The following is a 14,572-nucleotide window of genomic DNA, read 5'->3' as shown; positions in this document are numbered from 1 at the left end:
CACTTTGAGCCGCGGACCAGGTGGGGAAGCAGGAAAGGTTGGGTTTTCTGCTCCCACCCCCCTTTGCCCTGAAAATGGAAGGGGTGTGGGAAGCAGACAGAATCCATACCGGAGTCTTTCTACCTCCCTCGAAAGCTCTGGAACAGATTCGCTGCTCCCAGGAGAGAGCAGGCATGTCCCCTGCGTCCCACTGCCTGCCCCACAGCTCAGAAACTCACGGAGATGCAGGGGGAGCCCGCCATGGGCCCCCGGCTGCCCGCCTGGGGGGGATGGACAGGAAAGCCTTTCTCTGAGGGCCGGCTGCACCCCGCACTGGCCAGCATCCTGGGGCTTCTGTGGTGACCACCCGGTTTCAAAGAAAACACCACCGTGGCCTCAGTCTCCCGAGAGGCATTTCCCCAGCTCCGTTCCGTAGACGCGACAGTCACGTGAAGGGGGCTCTGCGGTTCCTCGCGTCTTGTCATCAAGAGGACAATCAGCGGGGCGCCTGGGTGGCTCAGTGGTTTAAGCTGCTGCCTTCAGCTCAGGTCATGATCTCGGGGTCCTGGGATCGAGTCCCGCGTCGGGCTCTCTGCTTGGCGGGGAGCCTGCTTCCTCCTCTCTCTCTCTCTCTCTCTGCCTGCCTCTCTCCCTACTTGTGATCTCTATCTGTCAAATAAATAAATAAAATCTTTAAAAAAAAAAAAAAAAAGAGGACAATCAGCATGTCAGTGTGGTCTAACCGCCGGCCTTGACTTTGTCGGCACGCACGGTGAGTGTGCAGAGCGGAGAGGAGGACACGGACGCAGCGTTTGCCGAACTCCCGGCTCTACTCTGTGCGTACACAGGGGACAAGGGGACCTACCACGAGCTCGTGGAAGCAGGGAGGCTTCCCCAGGGCACAGGACACAGAGAGGCCTGGGGATCCGACTACGATGCGCCAAAGCCGAGTTTGCCACACGTGTTTCCTGGCTTCGTCCTGCTCAAAGCCCTTGCAATGGGCTGTGTCCTCAACCTCATCCTGCCCAGCAGGGAAACTGAGGCTCAGAAAGTTTGGCTCAGCCCCCCGGAGTTCACATGGGCAGTGCTAGGACACAGGCGGCGGGACTCTGTCCGCTCAGTCCGGCGGTTCTGCGGTCACTGTCGCTGAGCGAGCAAGGAGGCCGGGGAGGAGGGGCGGCAGGTTCGTTGAGCAGGAGCTCCCGGGGCGCACAGCGACCCTAACAGCTCCTCGGGCTCTGGGGGAGCAGACGCTGAGAGCCCCGTGTGTCTGCCCGCTAGGAGGGGATGAGAAGCAGGTGTTGGCGGGAATGCCACGCCCGGACTGCCCTCTCCAAGAAGCAGGGGGCAAGAGTGGCGAGAGGAGTGCAGGTGGGCAGCCCGGGCTGGGGTCGGGGAAGGAGGGAGGCTGTTTCCTAGGACGAGGGCACGGGAGTCTGTCCACAGGCAGGGGAAGCCCAGGCGTGGAGGGAGGGCCGGGCCTCGGGCATGTGCAGACCTGGGACGGCCCGAGGGTAAAGGCATCCTCCACGCTGCGAGCGGCTTCGCCTTCTAAATCGGTGTCTGTGCTCGGCCTCCTTCATCCCACCGGATGCAAACACCTTTCCATACCAGCCCGGCCACTGCTAGATCCTTCAAGCCAGAGCGAGGGGCGCTAACATCCCCTGCCAACGGAGAGCACCCAGCTCCCAGTGTGGTCCTTCTGCCCCCGAGGTGGAGCATGGGGAGGGGTGCCGATCTGAACCCCAGCTCTGCCCCGGGCTGCGGCGCTCGGGGAAGGAACAAATGCTTCCCGTTATCTGGGGCCCTGAGGCCTTCCTTCACCCAGATGCTAAGCCGGGCCAACTGGTGTCAGCTCGGAAGGGCCGCGCGGGTCTTTGGCTCCAGATGGCAGCCACCAGCCTGGCCTGGCCGTCCGGCGGGGACCCGAGCTGAGTGCGGCCAGAGCCCTGCATGGCCAGTGGGATGAGGCGGCCGGCCGCTCACCTAGGCCTAGTGCAGCCCGGCCTCTGGATGGCACCCGGGAGGCCGATGGGCTCTCCCTCCCGTTCTGCTGGTCAGTGTTGCCCAGCACCAGACAGAAGCACGGCCTTGGCACAGGGAGGGCAGCAAGATGTCGTCCAAGTCTCTGGCTCCGAAAATCTCTTGCGTGGTTGCAGCTGACCCATCGAGCAGCCCCAAACGAGTGGGTTCCGAGGGTCACTCCTGGCCTGCGCTCGATCCTGGCCCCTGCCTGCCTGAGTCCCCACCTGACCCAGAATCCGGTGTCCCTAGACGCTTCCTGCCCTGCTTCCCCTGCGGGAGCCCGTTCCTCCAGCCAGGGCCCCCGCCCGCGGCTCCCGGGAGGCACAGTGCCACCAACATGGCCAAACCCTTCTCGTTCTCACCTTCTCACTGAGCAGCCACGCGAGTGGCCTGTTGTGCCCTGCACCACACACTGGGCAAAAGTGAATGTGAGCACGGCCGTGCGTCCACACTGTGTGTGCGTGCGCCTGCGTGTGTGCGCGTGCGTGTGTGCACGTGTGTGCGCCTGCGTGTGTGTGTGCCTGCGTGTGTGTGCACAGCTGCCTGAGAAGCAGATCGGCCTCTGCTCACACCGACGCGCTGCTGGAACGTTAACATCTGCCTCTTCCGTTAACGGGAAGCGAAGGGCAACTGAAGTTAGATTTAAGAACGAAGCTTGAGGGCGCCTGGGTGGCTCAGTGGTTTAAGCTGCTGCCTTCGGCTCAGGTCATGATCTCAGGGTCCTGGGATCAAGTCCCACATCGGGCTCTCTGCTCAGCAGTGAGCCTGCTTCCCTCTCTCTCTGCCTGCCTCTCTGCCTGCTTGTGATCTCTCTGTCAAATAAATAAATAAAATCTTTAAAAAAAAAAAAAAAGAACGAAGCTTGAGAACGAGCGCTCAGAGCAAGCAGAACTCCCAGACGCCGTCCTGTTATCTTTCTTAACTAATCCAACGCTGTCCCAAGCTCAGCCGTCACCCTGCCAGAGAACGCCCCGAGGGCCTGCACGGCATTCGTTCTGCACGCGCACAGACCAGCAGAACAGCCCACACTCGCTCCCGGGGCCACACGTCCCATGTGCACTCAACCATGGGGTTTCACAGAGGAGAAAACAGACATGAGAGGGAAAATGACTGGCCCACGACCCACAACAGGTCCAAGGCAGAAATCAGATGGACACTCAGGCCCCGGAGGCCGAGCTCACGCTCTGTCTGCTGCCGCGTTCCCGGCCTTTCCCACCTGTCCTACATCTTTCTGTCTTTCTGCTTCCGCGAGAACACATTCTCCTTTCTTCTTCCTTGAGACCCAAAACCGCCCCACGTTCTGCGGTCATTCCAGCCACAGCCCTCCTGTCCCTGCCACAGAGAACTGGCCGGTTCCTGGTCAGTGCCCCACGTGAGCCGGTGGGCGGGGGCTGACCCGGGGCTCCCTTGTGTCCCTGCCCCGCACAGCCGCCTGCATGGGCTGCGACTCCCCACTTGGCCGAGGAGGACAGCAGAAGTTTGGGGATGTCCAACAATTTGTCCAAGATGCCGCAGCTCAGAAGTCATGGGCCAACCTCTGGAACCCACGTGCTTCTGTACGAAGCCCCAGAGCTCTCCCCTCTCCTCTCAGTGGCCTTTGAAGAAGGGGAGGACACACGCCTCCGGCCCCTGTGCCCCACATCTGTGTGGTCTGACCCGCCACCTCGGACCACTTTCACAGAGAAGCCAAGAATCCAGAGTTCTACGGGAAATCACTTAATTTTTAGATGACGGGACCTAATTCAGATGTTTCTTCAAACACCACTGCAGGCAGAGACAACAGTCCGTCGCTGGGCTCCGCGCGCAGGCCCATCTGCGACATCTGGCTCTGAGTTCGTAGAGGATGTACATTTAAAGAAAGGCTGGTTTGGTGTAAAATTATCAGTTTAGTAAGTAAAGTAAAGATCATTGAGTATTTCTTCCTAAGCCAAACAAAACACAGTCTGGATCCTTCCACTTACAACGTCCGGTTTCTAAAGTTTCTACAGGATATGAGTTTCGTTCATGTATTTATTTTTTTTAGAGAGAGGGAGAGTATGAGTGAGAGACCGCAAAGGAGGGAAGTGAGCGGGAGCGGTGGTGGGGGAGAGACTCTCCAGCAGGCTCCCCGCTGAGCACAGAGCCCAATACGGGGCTCAATCGCACGACCCTGAAATTGTACCTGAGCTGAGATCAGGAGTCAGATGCTTAACCGATGGAGCCACCCAGAAACCCCGTAAGTTAGTTCCTTTGACTAAGAACCAGCTGTGCACAGCTAGACAGGCTTCTGGCGCACAGGCCGCCTGGCTGACAAAGCCATGCCCCACAGCAGGGTCCGCTTCAGAGGACGCTTGCTCTCAACTGACAGCCTTCTGAACTCCAGGCCAAGGATGGTTCAACCGCCGGTGGCCCCAGACTAAACGTCCCGATCCAGACGCCCACCCGGTGTGAAGCACTGGAGGAAGGGGACGAGAAGAGCGGGGAGGGACACGTGGACGGGGGAGGGCCGGGGGCTTACCAACAGGCCGTTGGAGCCGTGCACCGTGACGCAGCGAGAGAACGTGTGGTGGATGGAGAGCTCACGGACGTATGTGGGTGGGTCGTAGCCTCCCTTCTCATCCACGTCGCCTGCCAGGTGGAAGTGGATGGGGTACTGCCCCAGCAGCTGCTGCCCCATGTGCCTCAGCTCCACGCCCTCCAGGTGTGCCGCCTTAAAGCCCAGTGCAAACTGCAGGAGGGGAGGCGAGGGTCAGAAGGGCCAGAGAGGTGTCCCCGAGCCCCTCACCGCGGCCGTGTCCCGAACATGCCCGGTGTCTCACGAATCCCTGCCTCAGCCCTGCAGCGAATCTGACATACGGTGTGTGGACGGGTTAGGGCCCCTGGCCCTCTCACTGCCTGGGTGCCAAGGGCCTTTGGATAACACACAGATGTTATGAGGCGGTGAACTGCTTGGAACAGCCGGGGCTGGCCTCCACTCCTGCCCTCCCTCCGAAGTGTCTGAGTGTCACGAGGAAGGGGAACCCTGAGATAAGCCGGGGTGAGGCTGGCATAAAGCCGGCCCCAGGAGGATGGGAATCCAGGGGCAGAAGGAGTCTGTGCTCTGGCTGAGGGCTGTGGGCCCTCCTGCTGGAAGATGGGAACGTTGAGCCGGGAATCCTCCCAGGACCCCAGGGGTGCGGACGAGCCGTGGGTGTCTCTACTCCAGGAACCCACTGTAAAAGCACAGTCTGGAAACGACTGCTGTCTGAAGCGGGGCTCAGTCTGCTGCTCCAAAAGTAGGAGGATCTTGAGGACACGCTAGCCGTCCTCCCCAGAGCAGGCGTCGAGCGGAATGCCGCTCAGGAAAGGACATCCCGAGGACTCCTGGGGGCAAAGCGGGAAGGGGGGCGCCGACGGCTCAGGGATTGCTCTCGGAATGGGACATGGGCTCAGGGATTGCTCTCGGAATGGGACATGGGCTCAGGGATTGCTCTCGGAATGGGACATGGGCTCAGGGATTGCTCTCGGAATGGGACATGGGCTCAGGGATTGCTCTCGGAATGGGACATGGGCTCAGGGATTGCTCTCGGAATGGGACATGGGCTCAGGGATTGCTCTCGGAATGGGACATGGGCTCCGGTCTGCCGGGTCTCCGCACGGCCCTGGCCCCCGACTCCCAGAGCCTGACCAGGAGCATGAGCGAGGGCTTCGGGAGGCCCTGGTGACTGGGGAGCCCTGCTGAGCGCTTCTTCTTCAGTCAGAGCACCGGGAAGTCTTGTCCTGACAGCACAAGGCTGCGGCTTCAAGAGCACCGTCCGCACGGAGCTCCGAGACTCCCGTCGCCTATCGGCTGCGATTCGACGTCATGGAAAGCAACGGCAGCACGAAGAGCGCTGGGGCGTCGTGATGTTCCGTATGCCGGGACACGGCGCGTTCGGTAGGGATGCGGGCAGGACTCCCCCATGAGCCAACACCAGGATGCCCGGAGCCCCCTTGTCCTGCAGGACCGCGCCGTGCGGCGCCCGTCCTTGCCTCCGCCTCGCTGGCAGGCTCACGGGTGCACGCAGCGCTCCCACATCCTGCTCATCTCCCTGCCTGCGCTCACGTCTGGGTTTTCATGGGTCCGTTGTAAGCGCGACTTGTGTGAGTGAAATGCCGGCTCTTCTGGGAGAGGACTGGGGTGAAGCATTGGACAAGGGAGCGGGGCAGGGACGTGGCCGGAACCGTGGAGAGAGGGAGCCCAGGTGCCGTGTGAGCGGGGAGTGCACGGCCAGCCCCAAGCTGGCCCCCTCCTGTCTTCCGGCCAGGAGTCGACCGCTAGAACAGCACACTGGGCGGTGGGACGTGCCTTCCAGAAAGTCCCTGCGCTTGGTCCTGGCTCCTGCTCCCCTCCCCTCCCCGACCGGGGCCCTATACCTTGATGTGGCCCCCGAAGGTGTCGAAATCGAAGAAGTCACAGACGTGGCTGCTGTAAGGGTAGCACCTGTCCTCCATCTCCCCCCGCACCACGATGTTCCGGCTCAGGAGCCCGACCTCAGCCCGCATGTCCACACCGTCTATCTCCTCCCCGATGTGCAGGTACAGCGGTTTCCCTGGGGCGGAAAGGGGGTGGGAAGTCGGCGGCCGCGCGTGTGTCCGCACGTGCACCGTGGTCCCTGGGCTCCCCTGGGTCCGCTTCATGGAAGAAAGAAGCCCAGGGAAGTGCAATTCCCAAAGAAGGGCCGGGATTCACAGCCCTGCGGCTTACGCCTGAAGCCCCCGCGGAAAGGCTCTTTGTCCCCCAGTATCGGTCCCCCCTTCTGCTTGCTGGTCCCGGGGCCGCCTGTGTTTGAGCTCGACGTATGCTCCCCAGGAGAGCCATGCTTCCCAGACTCCCTGCTGTGCGGTCGCAGGACAAGCAGAAGCCGTGGGCGGCCCCCGTTCTCGCTCCTTCCCCGGACCGGAACACCGGTGTGCCCTGGAGAGCCAGCCCCGAGGACAGGTGCTCTCCCTGTGCCCCGACCCCAGCCCCATGCCTTCCCGGAGTCTTAGGGCCCAGGACGCCCATAACTTCTCTTCTCCCTCACACGCGTTCCTTATGTTCTGCCTCCAGACTCATCCAGATGTCCTATGCTTAAAAAATTACTGAAAGACCCTTCTGCCCAACTCAGCGGCCCTTTTAGCTAATGCCAGTCCCCCTTGTGCTGCTCGCGTCCCTGAACAAGGGACCCGGACTTGCCCCACTCCCTCTGTTGGCGCAAACCATCTGACTCCCCTCCAGCCCCGTCCCCCTCCCCCCACGGCGCAGGAGCTGGGAGATTTGGGACTGCCTCCTGGTCCCCAATCTGCTCCCACACCAGCCCAGACTCTTTCATGGACTAGGGAGACCGTGGCCTGCCTCTACATGGGGCTCACCACCTGGGGGGCCGCGGAGACTCCGGTTCAGCCCACGTGCCGACACTGACCAGGGGAGCATTGGAACAAGTTCGCTCTGCAGCCTGCTGCTTCCTCACCCGCTGGGGCTGCTGGCTCAGGCCGCCGAGCCTCGTGGCTTCACGGTTTCGAGGTCCGGAAGCCGGGTCCCCTCTGGCTGCCTGTGTGGGAGCCCCTCCCTCTACCCCGGGTTGGTCTCCCACCCCCCCGCCCCCGCTCTGTGCGCATCACTGTCGTGCCAGAGCCGGGGGCCTCCAGGTGGGCGGCGGGGACTAGAGGCTCTTGCACAAAGAGCTTTGCGTGGGGCTCTGAGAGACCTGGCCGGGCAGGGGGGCAGCGCAGACAGGAAACTGCGCCCGGAACAGCATCCGATCGCTGGTGAGGAAGGAGACTCCCTGTTCACTGTGTTCAAATGCCCTATGTCCAGCCACAGACGCACAGAGCTTGATCACAAAACCGCTGGCCTGCCCGGCCTTGTGCCTCTGAGTTTGCTGGATGCAGACATTTCCTCACAAGTGGACATCCCCACGGACAGCAGGCAGCACCCGGAAAAGCTTCAAAGGCTCCTCAACTCAACAACCCACCTCCCACTGTTCCCGGGGTGCAGAAGGAGGGCTGACCAGCTGACCAGTGCCCAGAGGCCGCTCAGAGCTGCCCAGGAACCAGCCAGCGTGAGGGCCGGGTCCCCGAGGAGCCGGGTTCTGGGACGGCCAGAATGGAGCACATTTCCTGCAGGGGCGGCCCCCGAGGCTTGAGCACAGGAGGGAAGATTTGGTGCAGAGAGCGCAGGCTCAGTGCTGCTGGCCACCGACAGGAGAGGAGCCCTGAGGGGCTCAGATCCTGTCTCCCATCCTGCAGGACGCAGGGCAAACCCCGGGCTCTGCGGGCTTCTGGGTCATGGCTCCCATGCCCACATCTGGGTCATGGCTCCTGCGCCCACATCTGCAGCAGCCTGAGCAGAGCGCCCAGGCCTTCCCGAACGTGGCTTTGCTACTTCGCATCTCCGCGCGCCTGCCTAGCTGCCCTCCGGCTGGGCCGGCCGTGTCCACCTGGCCTGGGCAGCAGATGGCTTTGTCCTTCCAGATCCTGCTCCAGGGACCAGGGCACCAGCCTCCCTTCCAGCACACATCCCCCCACGTCCAGCCGCCCCTCATGACGTGCACATTTTGGGGGTCGGTGCTACCTTAAACTGTGGGGAATGGGCAGAATGCTGACCAGAGGCCCTCCCCCGGGATCCCCGGTCCTCTTGAACACAGGGGAGGCGGGGGAGGCTGCAGAGGACCGTGGCTCTGGATCCTGACTCAGATGATTGCTGCGAGTCCCCGCACACGTCACTGACGCTCCCCAAAGCTCGGGCTCTCCTGTAAAATCGAGCTGTTGCTAGAGTGTGTCTCGAACGAAGCTATGCTTGTGGACTGAGTCAACCCTTGGAATGAGCTTCGAACAGCTCCTGGCACGTGGCAGGGATGGGTGTGGCCCTAATAGCCCGTGCAGCGGCCACCGGTGCTGTCCTCGGAGGAGACGGGAGCCCAGGGCTCCCCCCACTGCCTCACACCTCCAGGCTGCTCCGTGCGGGGAGCGGGAGGCAGAGGGACTGTGTCCACCGGGCTCCCATGAGACGAGTGTGCGGGACCGAGCAGCCGAGAGCTGCGTGCCTGGTGTGTTCCCGCTGCCTCCTCCCTGCACTGTGCAGCCCGCAGAGGATCTTCACAAAACCCCAAGCAGGGCGATCGGTCCTGCTGCCGCGTTCATACGACACCGTCCCCCAGACGGCTGCCCGGGGGGAGCCACATGCCCTGCTCTCCCCCACTCCCTTCTTCCCGCAGCTCTGGTAGTACACGAGGGCCAAACAGGGAAGACCCCCAGATTGTCCTAAATAATCCAGGAAGGCCGCTGGCATGGGGCGGGCTCAGGCCAGAGGGTCCCAGAGAGGCTGTCTCAGCCACACAGCTCCCAGGTTCCCGGCACGGGCCGGTCGTCTGAGTGGAGACCCCGCAGAGCACGGAGTCGGACAGGGAGCATGGGAGCTGGGGAGCTCGGAGTTTGAGTCCTGGCTCCAGTCGGCCACATAGAGACTTGCCTGGTCTACACCAGCTCGCCCTCCTAGGACGGCTGAGGTGCTGGAGACGCTCTACGGCATGCCGTGCAGGATGCTGGCCGCCGGCCACCTACAGCCACGGGCCACTCGGAAGAGGGCCAGGAGGAGAGAGGTGTAGACTGCCAAACTCAGGTTTTAGTTAAATCTGAACAGCTTCATGTGGCTGGTGACCGTCCTGGACGGCTGATGTCCCTGCACCTGAGTGTGCTCCTCCGCGTCCCGCAGAAACGGGCTGCCACGTTGTCAGGGGACCACGAGGAGCGAGGAGACGGTCTTGTAAGGCAGTTGGCAGTCACGGGAAACAGAGAGTGGCCGTACGGGGGAGCAGGTTATCCGCGGTATTACCAAGGCGCGTGTGCTGGGCCAGGGAGAGGGGGAGCGTGAGAGCTAACGCAGGGGGAGGGGAGGTTTCTGGTTGCGCGAGGCGGGGGCTGAGGACAGTCACCCTGCGGAGAACGGCGCTCCAGCAAGTTTTGAGATGATGCACACTTTCGTGACTTGGTGGTTCGCATCTGTTTGCTGCCAGAAATCCCTGCACAGGCGCGGAGGCCCGTTTCCTGTCCGTCCTGGGGGCCATGAGGAGGGACTATCCGGGAAGGCGTGTCCCGCTCTGCCACCAGCCTGGGGGGCCCCAAGATGCCGCTGCTGGGGGGGGGGGGGGCACAGCTTCGGAAGAGACGGGGCTCCGGGAGCCGGGCTTGGGGCTGAAAGGGAGACACGTGGGCCTCCCCAGACTGACGCACAAATATCACACCCCCCCCCCCAGCTGGGGCTTTCCTGGCGCTGCCCACCAGGGGGCGCTGTTTTAGGTCACACCTTGGAGCCTCGGCGCGAAGGGGACCGTCCACTCCGAGCCCCGCGTCAGGGGTGGGGGCCAGGGAGGGGTGTGGGGCTGCGGGAGACACAGACGCGGGCTGCTGCTCCGACGGAGCGTGGAGGGGCCGAGGGGGGTCCCGAGCCTTCACCTCTCTCCTCCCCCCACGCCAGGGCCCGGAGTGGCCCCGTTCCACGGTCCGTCCAGCCCTCGGAAGGCTCGGGGGGGGCGGGGGGCAGCTGGGCCTGTGAGTGGGCCACCAAGTGAGGCCACTCTCCTGCGTCCGCTGCCCGGCCACGCCGCTGGGTGAGGAGCAGCCCTGACAGAGCCTGGTCCCTCGCTCTCAGGGCCACTCGGCTCTCAGGAGCTGTGGAGGGGAAACCTGGCCCCCCAGGCCTCGGGGTGCCCGGCACAGGGGTGCAGATGTGGGCCGGGCTGGGCAGACCCGGGGCGCCTTCCACCCCTCCTGATGCCCCTGCGACGACCCCACCAGTGACCATGCGGGCCGCCCCAGAACCCCCACACTGGCATCGGCTCACACCGTCTCAGGGCCACTCCTGCCGAGCGTCCAGGAGGACACTGATGCCCCGGGAGGGCTGTGCACGTGAACCAGGCCCTGGGGACACAGGAGTTGCACAGGGAGGGCCATGGCTCTGACCCTCACGGGGCGCGAGCTTCTGTGGGCGCCCTCTTGTAATTGGGTGCGGGGAGGCTTTCCCACCAGAGAGAGTGCCACAGGCTGGTGCAGCTGGCGGGAAGCCGTGTCCCCTGCCCCTAGCCCCCCGCGGCCCCTCTGCCCCTCGTCCCGCTGCTCTGGTCCTCCTCCATGGCTGGGACACTGCATGGGTCCCCCGCACAGCAACCTGCACTGTGCTGTCCCCCTGCGGCGGTCCAGGCCACCTGCCCCCTGATGAGCTCCCAAGGGCAGAGGACACATTTGTCTGGCCCATCGCCTGCCCCATAGGCATCTCCTGTGTTGAACGAACGATGCTCTCCCTCCCACCGCCCTGTGTGTCCTCGGGAAAGGAGCAGGGCATGCCCAGCCCAGGGGCGGAGGGACACGCGGGGACACCTGCGCTCACAGAGCCTCCCGCCTCCACGCCTGGAGGCATCAGGACACTCGGGACAGGACCAGTGACTGACCTCAGCCCGGGGCTGCTGAGAACAACGCACGCCATTTGCCCTTCTCCCTCTACAAGGGTCTTTACTACGGAATGGACACTCCCGGCACCGTCCCTGTCCGCCCTCAAGCTCAGCTGCTCCCTGACCGCAGAACCTGCCGCTGACAGCCGCTGACATTTACGGAGCGCTTACTGCATACGGGCGCTGTCGAAGGTCCTCACCCTGAAGGGCTCAACCCGCCCATCCTCACAACCCCAGGAAGCGGTCATGATCTATGATCGCTGTGTCCGTTTTACAGATGGGGAAGCTGAGGTACGGGAGGTTAAGTATTTGTCTGAGGTCACGTGGCTGGCAACTCCCATCCTGTACGCTACAGAGAAAGGGCTGGAGGGGAGGGAGGGAGGGAAAGAGGGCGAGAAAGAAGGAAGGCGCCTTCCCCAAAATGTCTTCAGGAAATGAGACCAACCGCGTGCCCCAGTCCAGCTGCAGCTGGTACCAAGCATCTTTGTAGGGAAAGCTTGCGGAGGCTGTTCTCGCCACTGCGCACGCGGACCTGAGCCCAGGCTCTCTGTAGCCCAGGGCCTCGGGGAAGCTGCGTCTCTGTTCTCCTCCTTTTCACCGGACACCAGTAAGGAATCTGTGATGTTTCTTTCTCTCGCTGCCAGGAAGCTCGGAGACAGTTTTATGGTCTATTTCAGTAGCTTTTCCTAACTTCAACCCCCCCCCCTTTTGTTGGATGATTCTTCTCACACCAGAATATGTTACACCCGCGCGTATCTTTCCCTTTTTCTCTCCTGGATGAAGATTTAATTGGACTTGTCTTTATTGTAAAATATCCCCAAACCTCTTCCAAGGAAGGCAGGGGTTCGGGCAAATGACAGTTTAAAAAGGCAGATTCTGTCAGCGTGTCAAGCACGGCCGTGAGTCCAGCCACACGCAGCAAACCCGTCGGCCCCGGGACACCCACGGCCGTCCCTTCGCGGGGTCAGCCCTCCGGGACCACAGCTGCAGACTGCAGGGGGCGGCTCCAGGGCCCCCGAGAGTGAGACAAGCGGATTGGGCTCTACCATCATTGCCCGGGTTTTTAAACCTTTGTCCCCCAGATTCCTTCCTAAGCACATCCCCACCCGCAGAAAAGACTGTTTGACTTTCTGTAGTTTTATTTCCAAAACGACAGGTAATTTGGATACATCTCCGCCCACGTTCCTCCCCCTTCCCTCAATCCTAGACCTTCTCCAGGGGCCATGGTCCTGTACTGGCTGGTGGTTATGATGCCTGGGATGGAGTCTCCTTTCTTCCGGCCTTTTCTTCCCCAATTTGCCTTGGGGGAGGGACCCCTTTCTCCACTCAATATGGGTGCTGCCAGAGGGGGCCATGTGAGCCCCTAGCCCAAGTGGGCCCGATCTCCCTGGAAGGTGCCGTGAGCACTATGTCCCGGGGACCTTCAGGACTGCGATGCCCTGAAGACACGGCCCACTCGCTCCCACTACCCTGACTCCCGAAGCAGCCCTGCCCCCGTCCTCGTGCAGCGGGGTACATCCCTTCTTGAAGACCAGCAGCACGCCCGACAAATTTCTCTTTTGCTTACGATAGTCAAGTTGGATTCCATGCTTATAACCTAAGAGCCCTCCTGGGACATAACTCTCTCCACTAATAAACACGGACCGGGACTACACTTTTAATCCTAACCATCTGAGATTCCAGGAAACTCGCATAATGTACATTGCAGTACCACTAAGTCGACAATGAGGAGAAAAAGGCGCCAAAGCTGCAGAAAGAAGAGATTTAAAATTTCCCAGTCGCTCGCATGATCGTCTAACAAGAGTCACTCCCTTCCCTCAACCTTGTGTCTAACAAGAGTCACTCCCTTCCCTCAACCTTGACGGGACAAATCGCCCGACCCGCCCCGTGCTTGTGGAGCTTAAGCACATTCTTTGCTTTGCAGGGTGGAATGTGGGTGTGAGAGCCAGTCCTCAGCCCAGGCCCTGCGTCCTGTTCTCTGGAGCTTTCCAACCCCCCCACGGGAAGAATATGCCTTGGGAAGAGCGAGAGTCCCACAGACTCACCAGAACCCAGCTGCCCGCCCGGAGCCAAGCTCCGTCTAGAGACGCTGGACCCCGGACCAGCAGCAGGTGTAGGAGTGAGAAGTACGTGCTTGCACGAGGGTTTGAGGTCTGTTTTGTTACGTAGCGTTATTGTGGCGATAGCTGACGGATACGGACCTGTTGTGATTTCCCAGGGCGGGCTTTGCGGAAGTCTCACCTGCCACTCGGACCTGGTTGGGGGCACAGGCTTTGCAGGGCAGCACCTGGAACTCCTCTGCCTGGTACATGGAGTAGTCAGTGCTGGCGACGACCAGCGTGTCTCCCGGCTTCCACGACCGGACATCGTCCTCCAGGGTCAGGACGGTGCTGTTCACGTTGGTGTCGATGATGACGGTGAGTTTGGGCCTCACTGAAAGCCCAGACAGGAGGGGTGAGGTCGAACGCTGCGTTCTCGGCCAACGTTTGACCCCACGCCTCTTCCCTTCCCCTCCCTAGATAAATGCCAGGTTTGCTTATCCAAACCCAAATCACCAGGCTCAGCCCATCCCAGTCTTGGTGCAGGTTTTTGAAGTCAACAAAACCATAGCAGAAAAGAGCCATTCATTAGCCCCGGGCAGGGGAATTTTCCAGCAACTCCTTAGTCAGAGTGGAACGTGGCAGCCCACCACACCCATTCTGCTCAAGATGTAAAACAAATACAGCTCCTCTCCCCTATTATTTACGGGAGCCGTAAGCCCTCCCCCCGAGAGCGCTCATCCCTAATGACCACCTTCTGGGGAGGGCCAAGTGCCTCTGAGAACAACCCGGCCATTTCCCATCCCGCCTAACAAGCACCTCCCCAGCCACGTTTAAAATAACAGCACCCAGAGGCCACAGGCTCACGACTCTGCAGGGAAGGGCTGCAAGAAGCCAGCCCTGGGCCACGGCACCCTCAGCTTCTTGGGCTGGGCCCTGCCCCTTCCTGAAAGGCATACGGGCAGGTGGAGCCTGGCCGGCTCCTGACAACTCTGAGGACCGTCCCACGGCTCCCGGGGCGCAGAAGGGCTGTCCACGGCGAGCTTGGCAGAAGCGCCGTGTCACCGAGATGTCCCGGGACAGCTGACCCAGCCGCAGCCAACC

General features: G+C 61.8%; 1 protein-coding gene across 1 annotated transcript in view; it reads right to left on the bottom strand.

Annotated features, from left to right (window-relative positions):
- Positions 1-14,572, bottom strand: part of LOC123944518 (cell migration inducing hyaluronidase 1) — a 124,735-nt gene that overhangs the window by 28,665 nt on the left and 81,498 nt on the right. Inside the window, exons 11-13 of the mRNA XM_046009684.1 lie at positions 13,671-13,862; positions 6,379-6,554; positions 4,502-4,711 (exon numbers count right to left, since the gene is read on the bottom strand). Coding sequence (XP_045865640.1) covers positions 4,502-4,711; positions 6,379-6,554; positions 13,671-13,862 — 578 coding nt within the window. The remainder of the gene's footprint in view (positions 1-4,501; positions 4,712-6,378; positions 6,555-13,670; positions 13,863-14,572) is intronic.

The sequence above is a fragment of the Meles meles genome, chromosome 6 (genome assembly GCF_922984935.1).
Source record: "Meles meles chromosome 6, mMelMel3.1 paternal haplotype, whole genome shotgun sequence".
Taxonomy (NCBI): domain Eukaryota; kingdom Metazoa; phylum Chordata; class Mammalia; order Carnivora; family Mustelidae; genus Meles; species Meles meles.
Note: the sequence above shows the minus strand (reverse complement) of the source record. Positions and strands in the feature narration are given on the sequence as shown.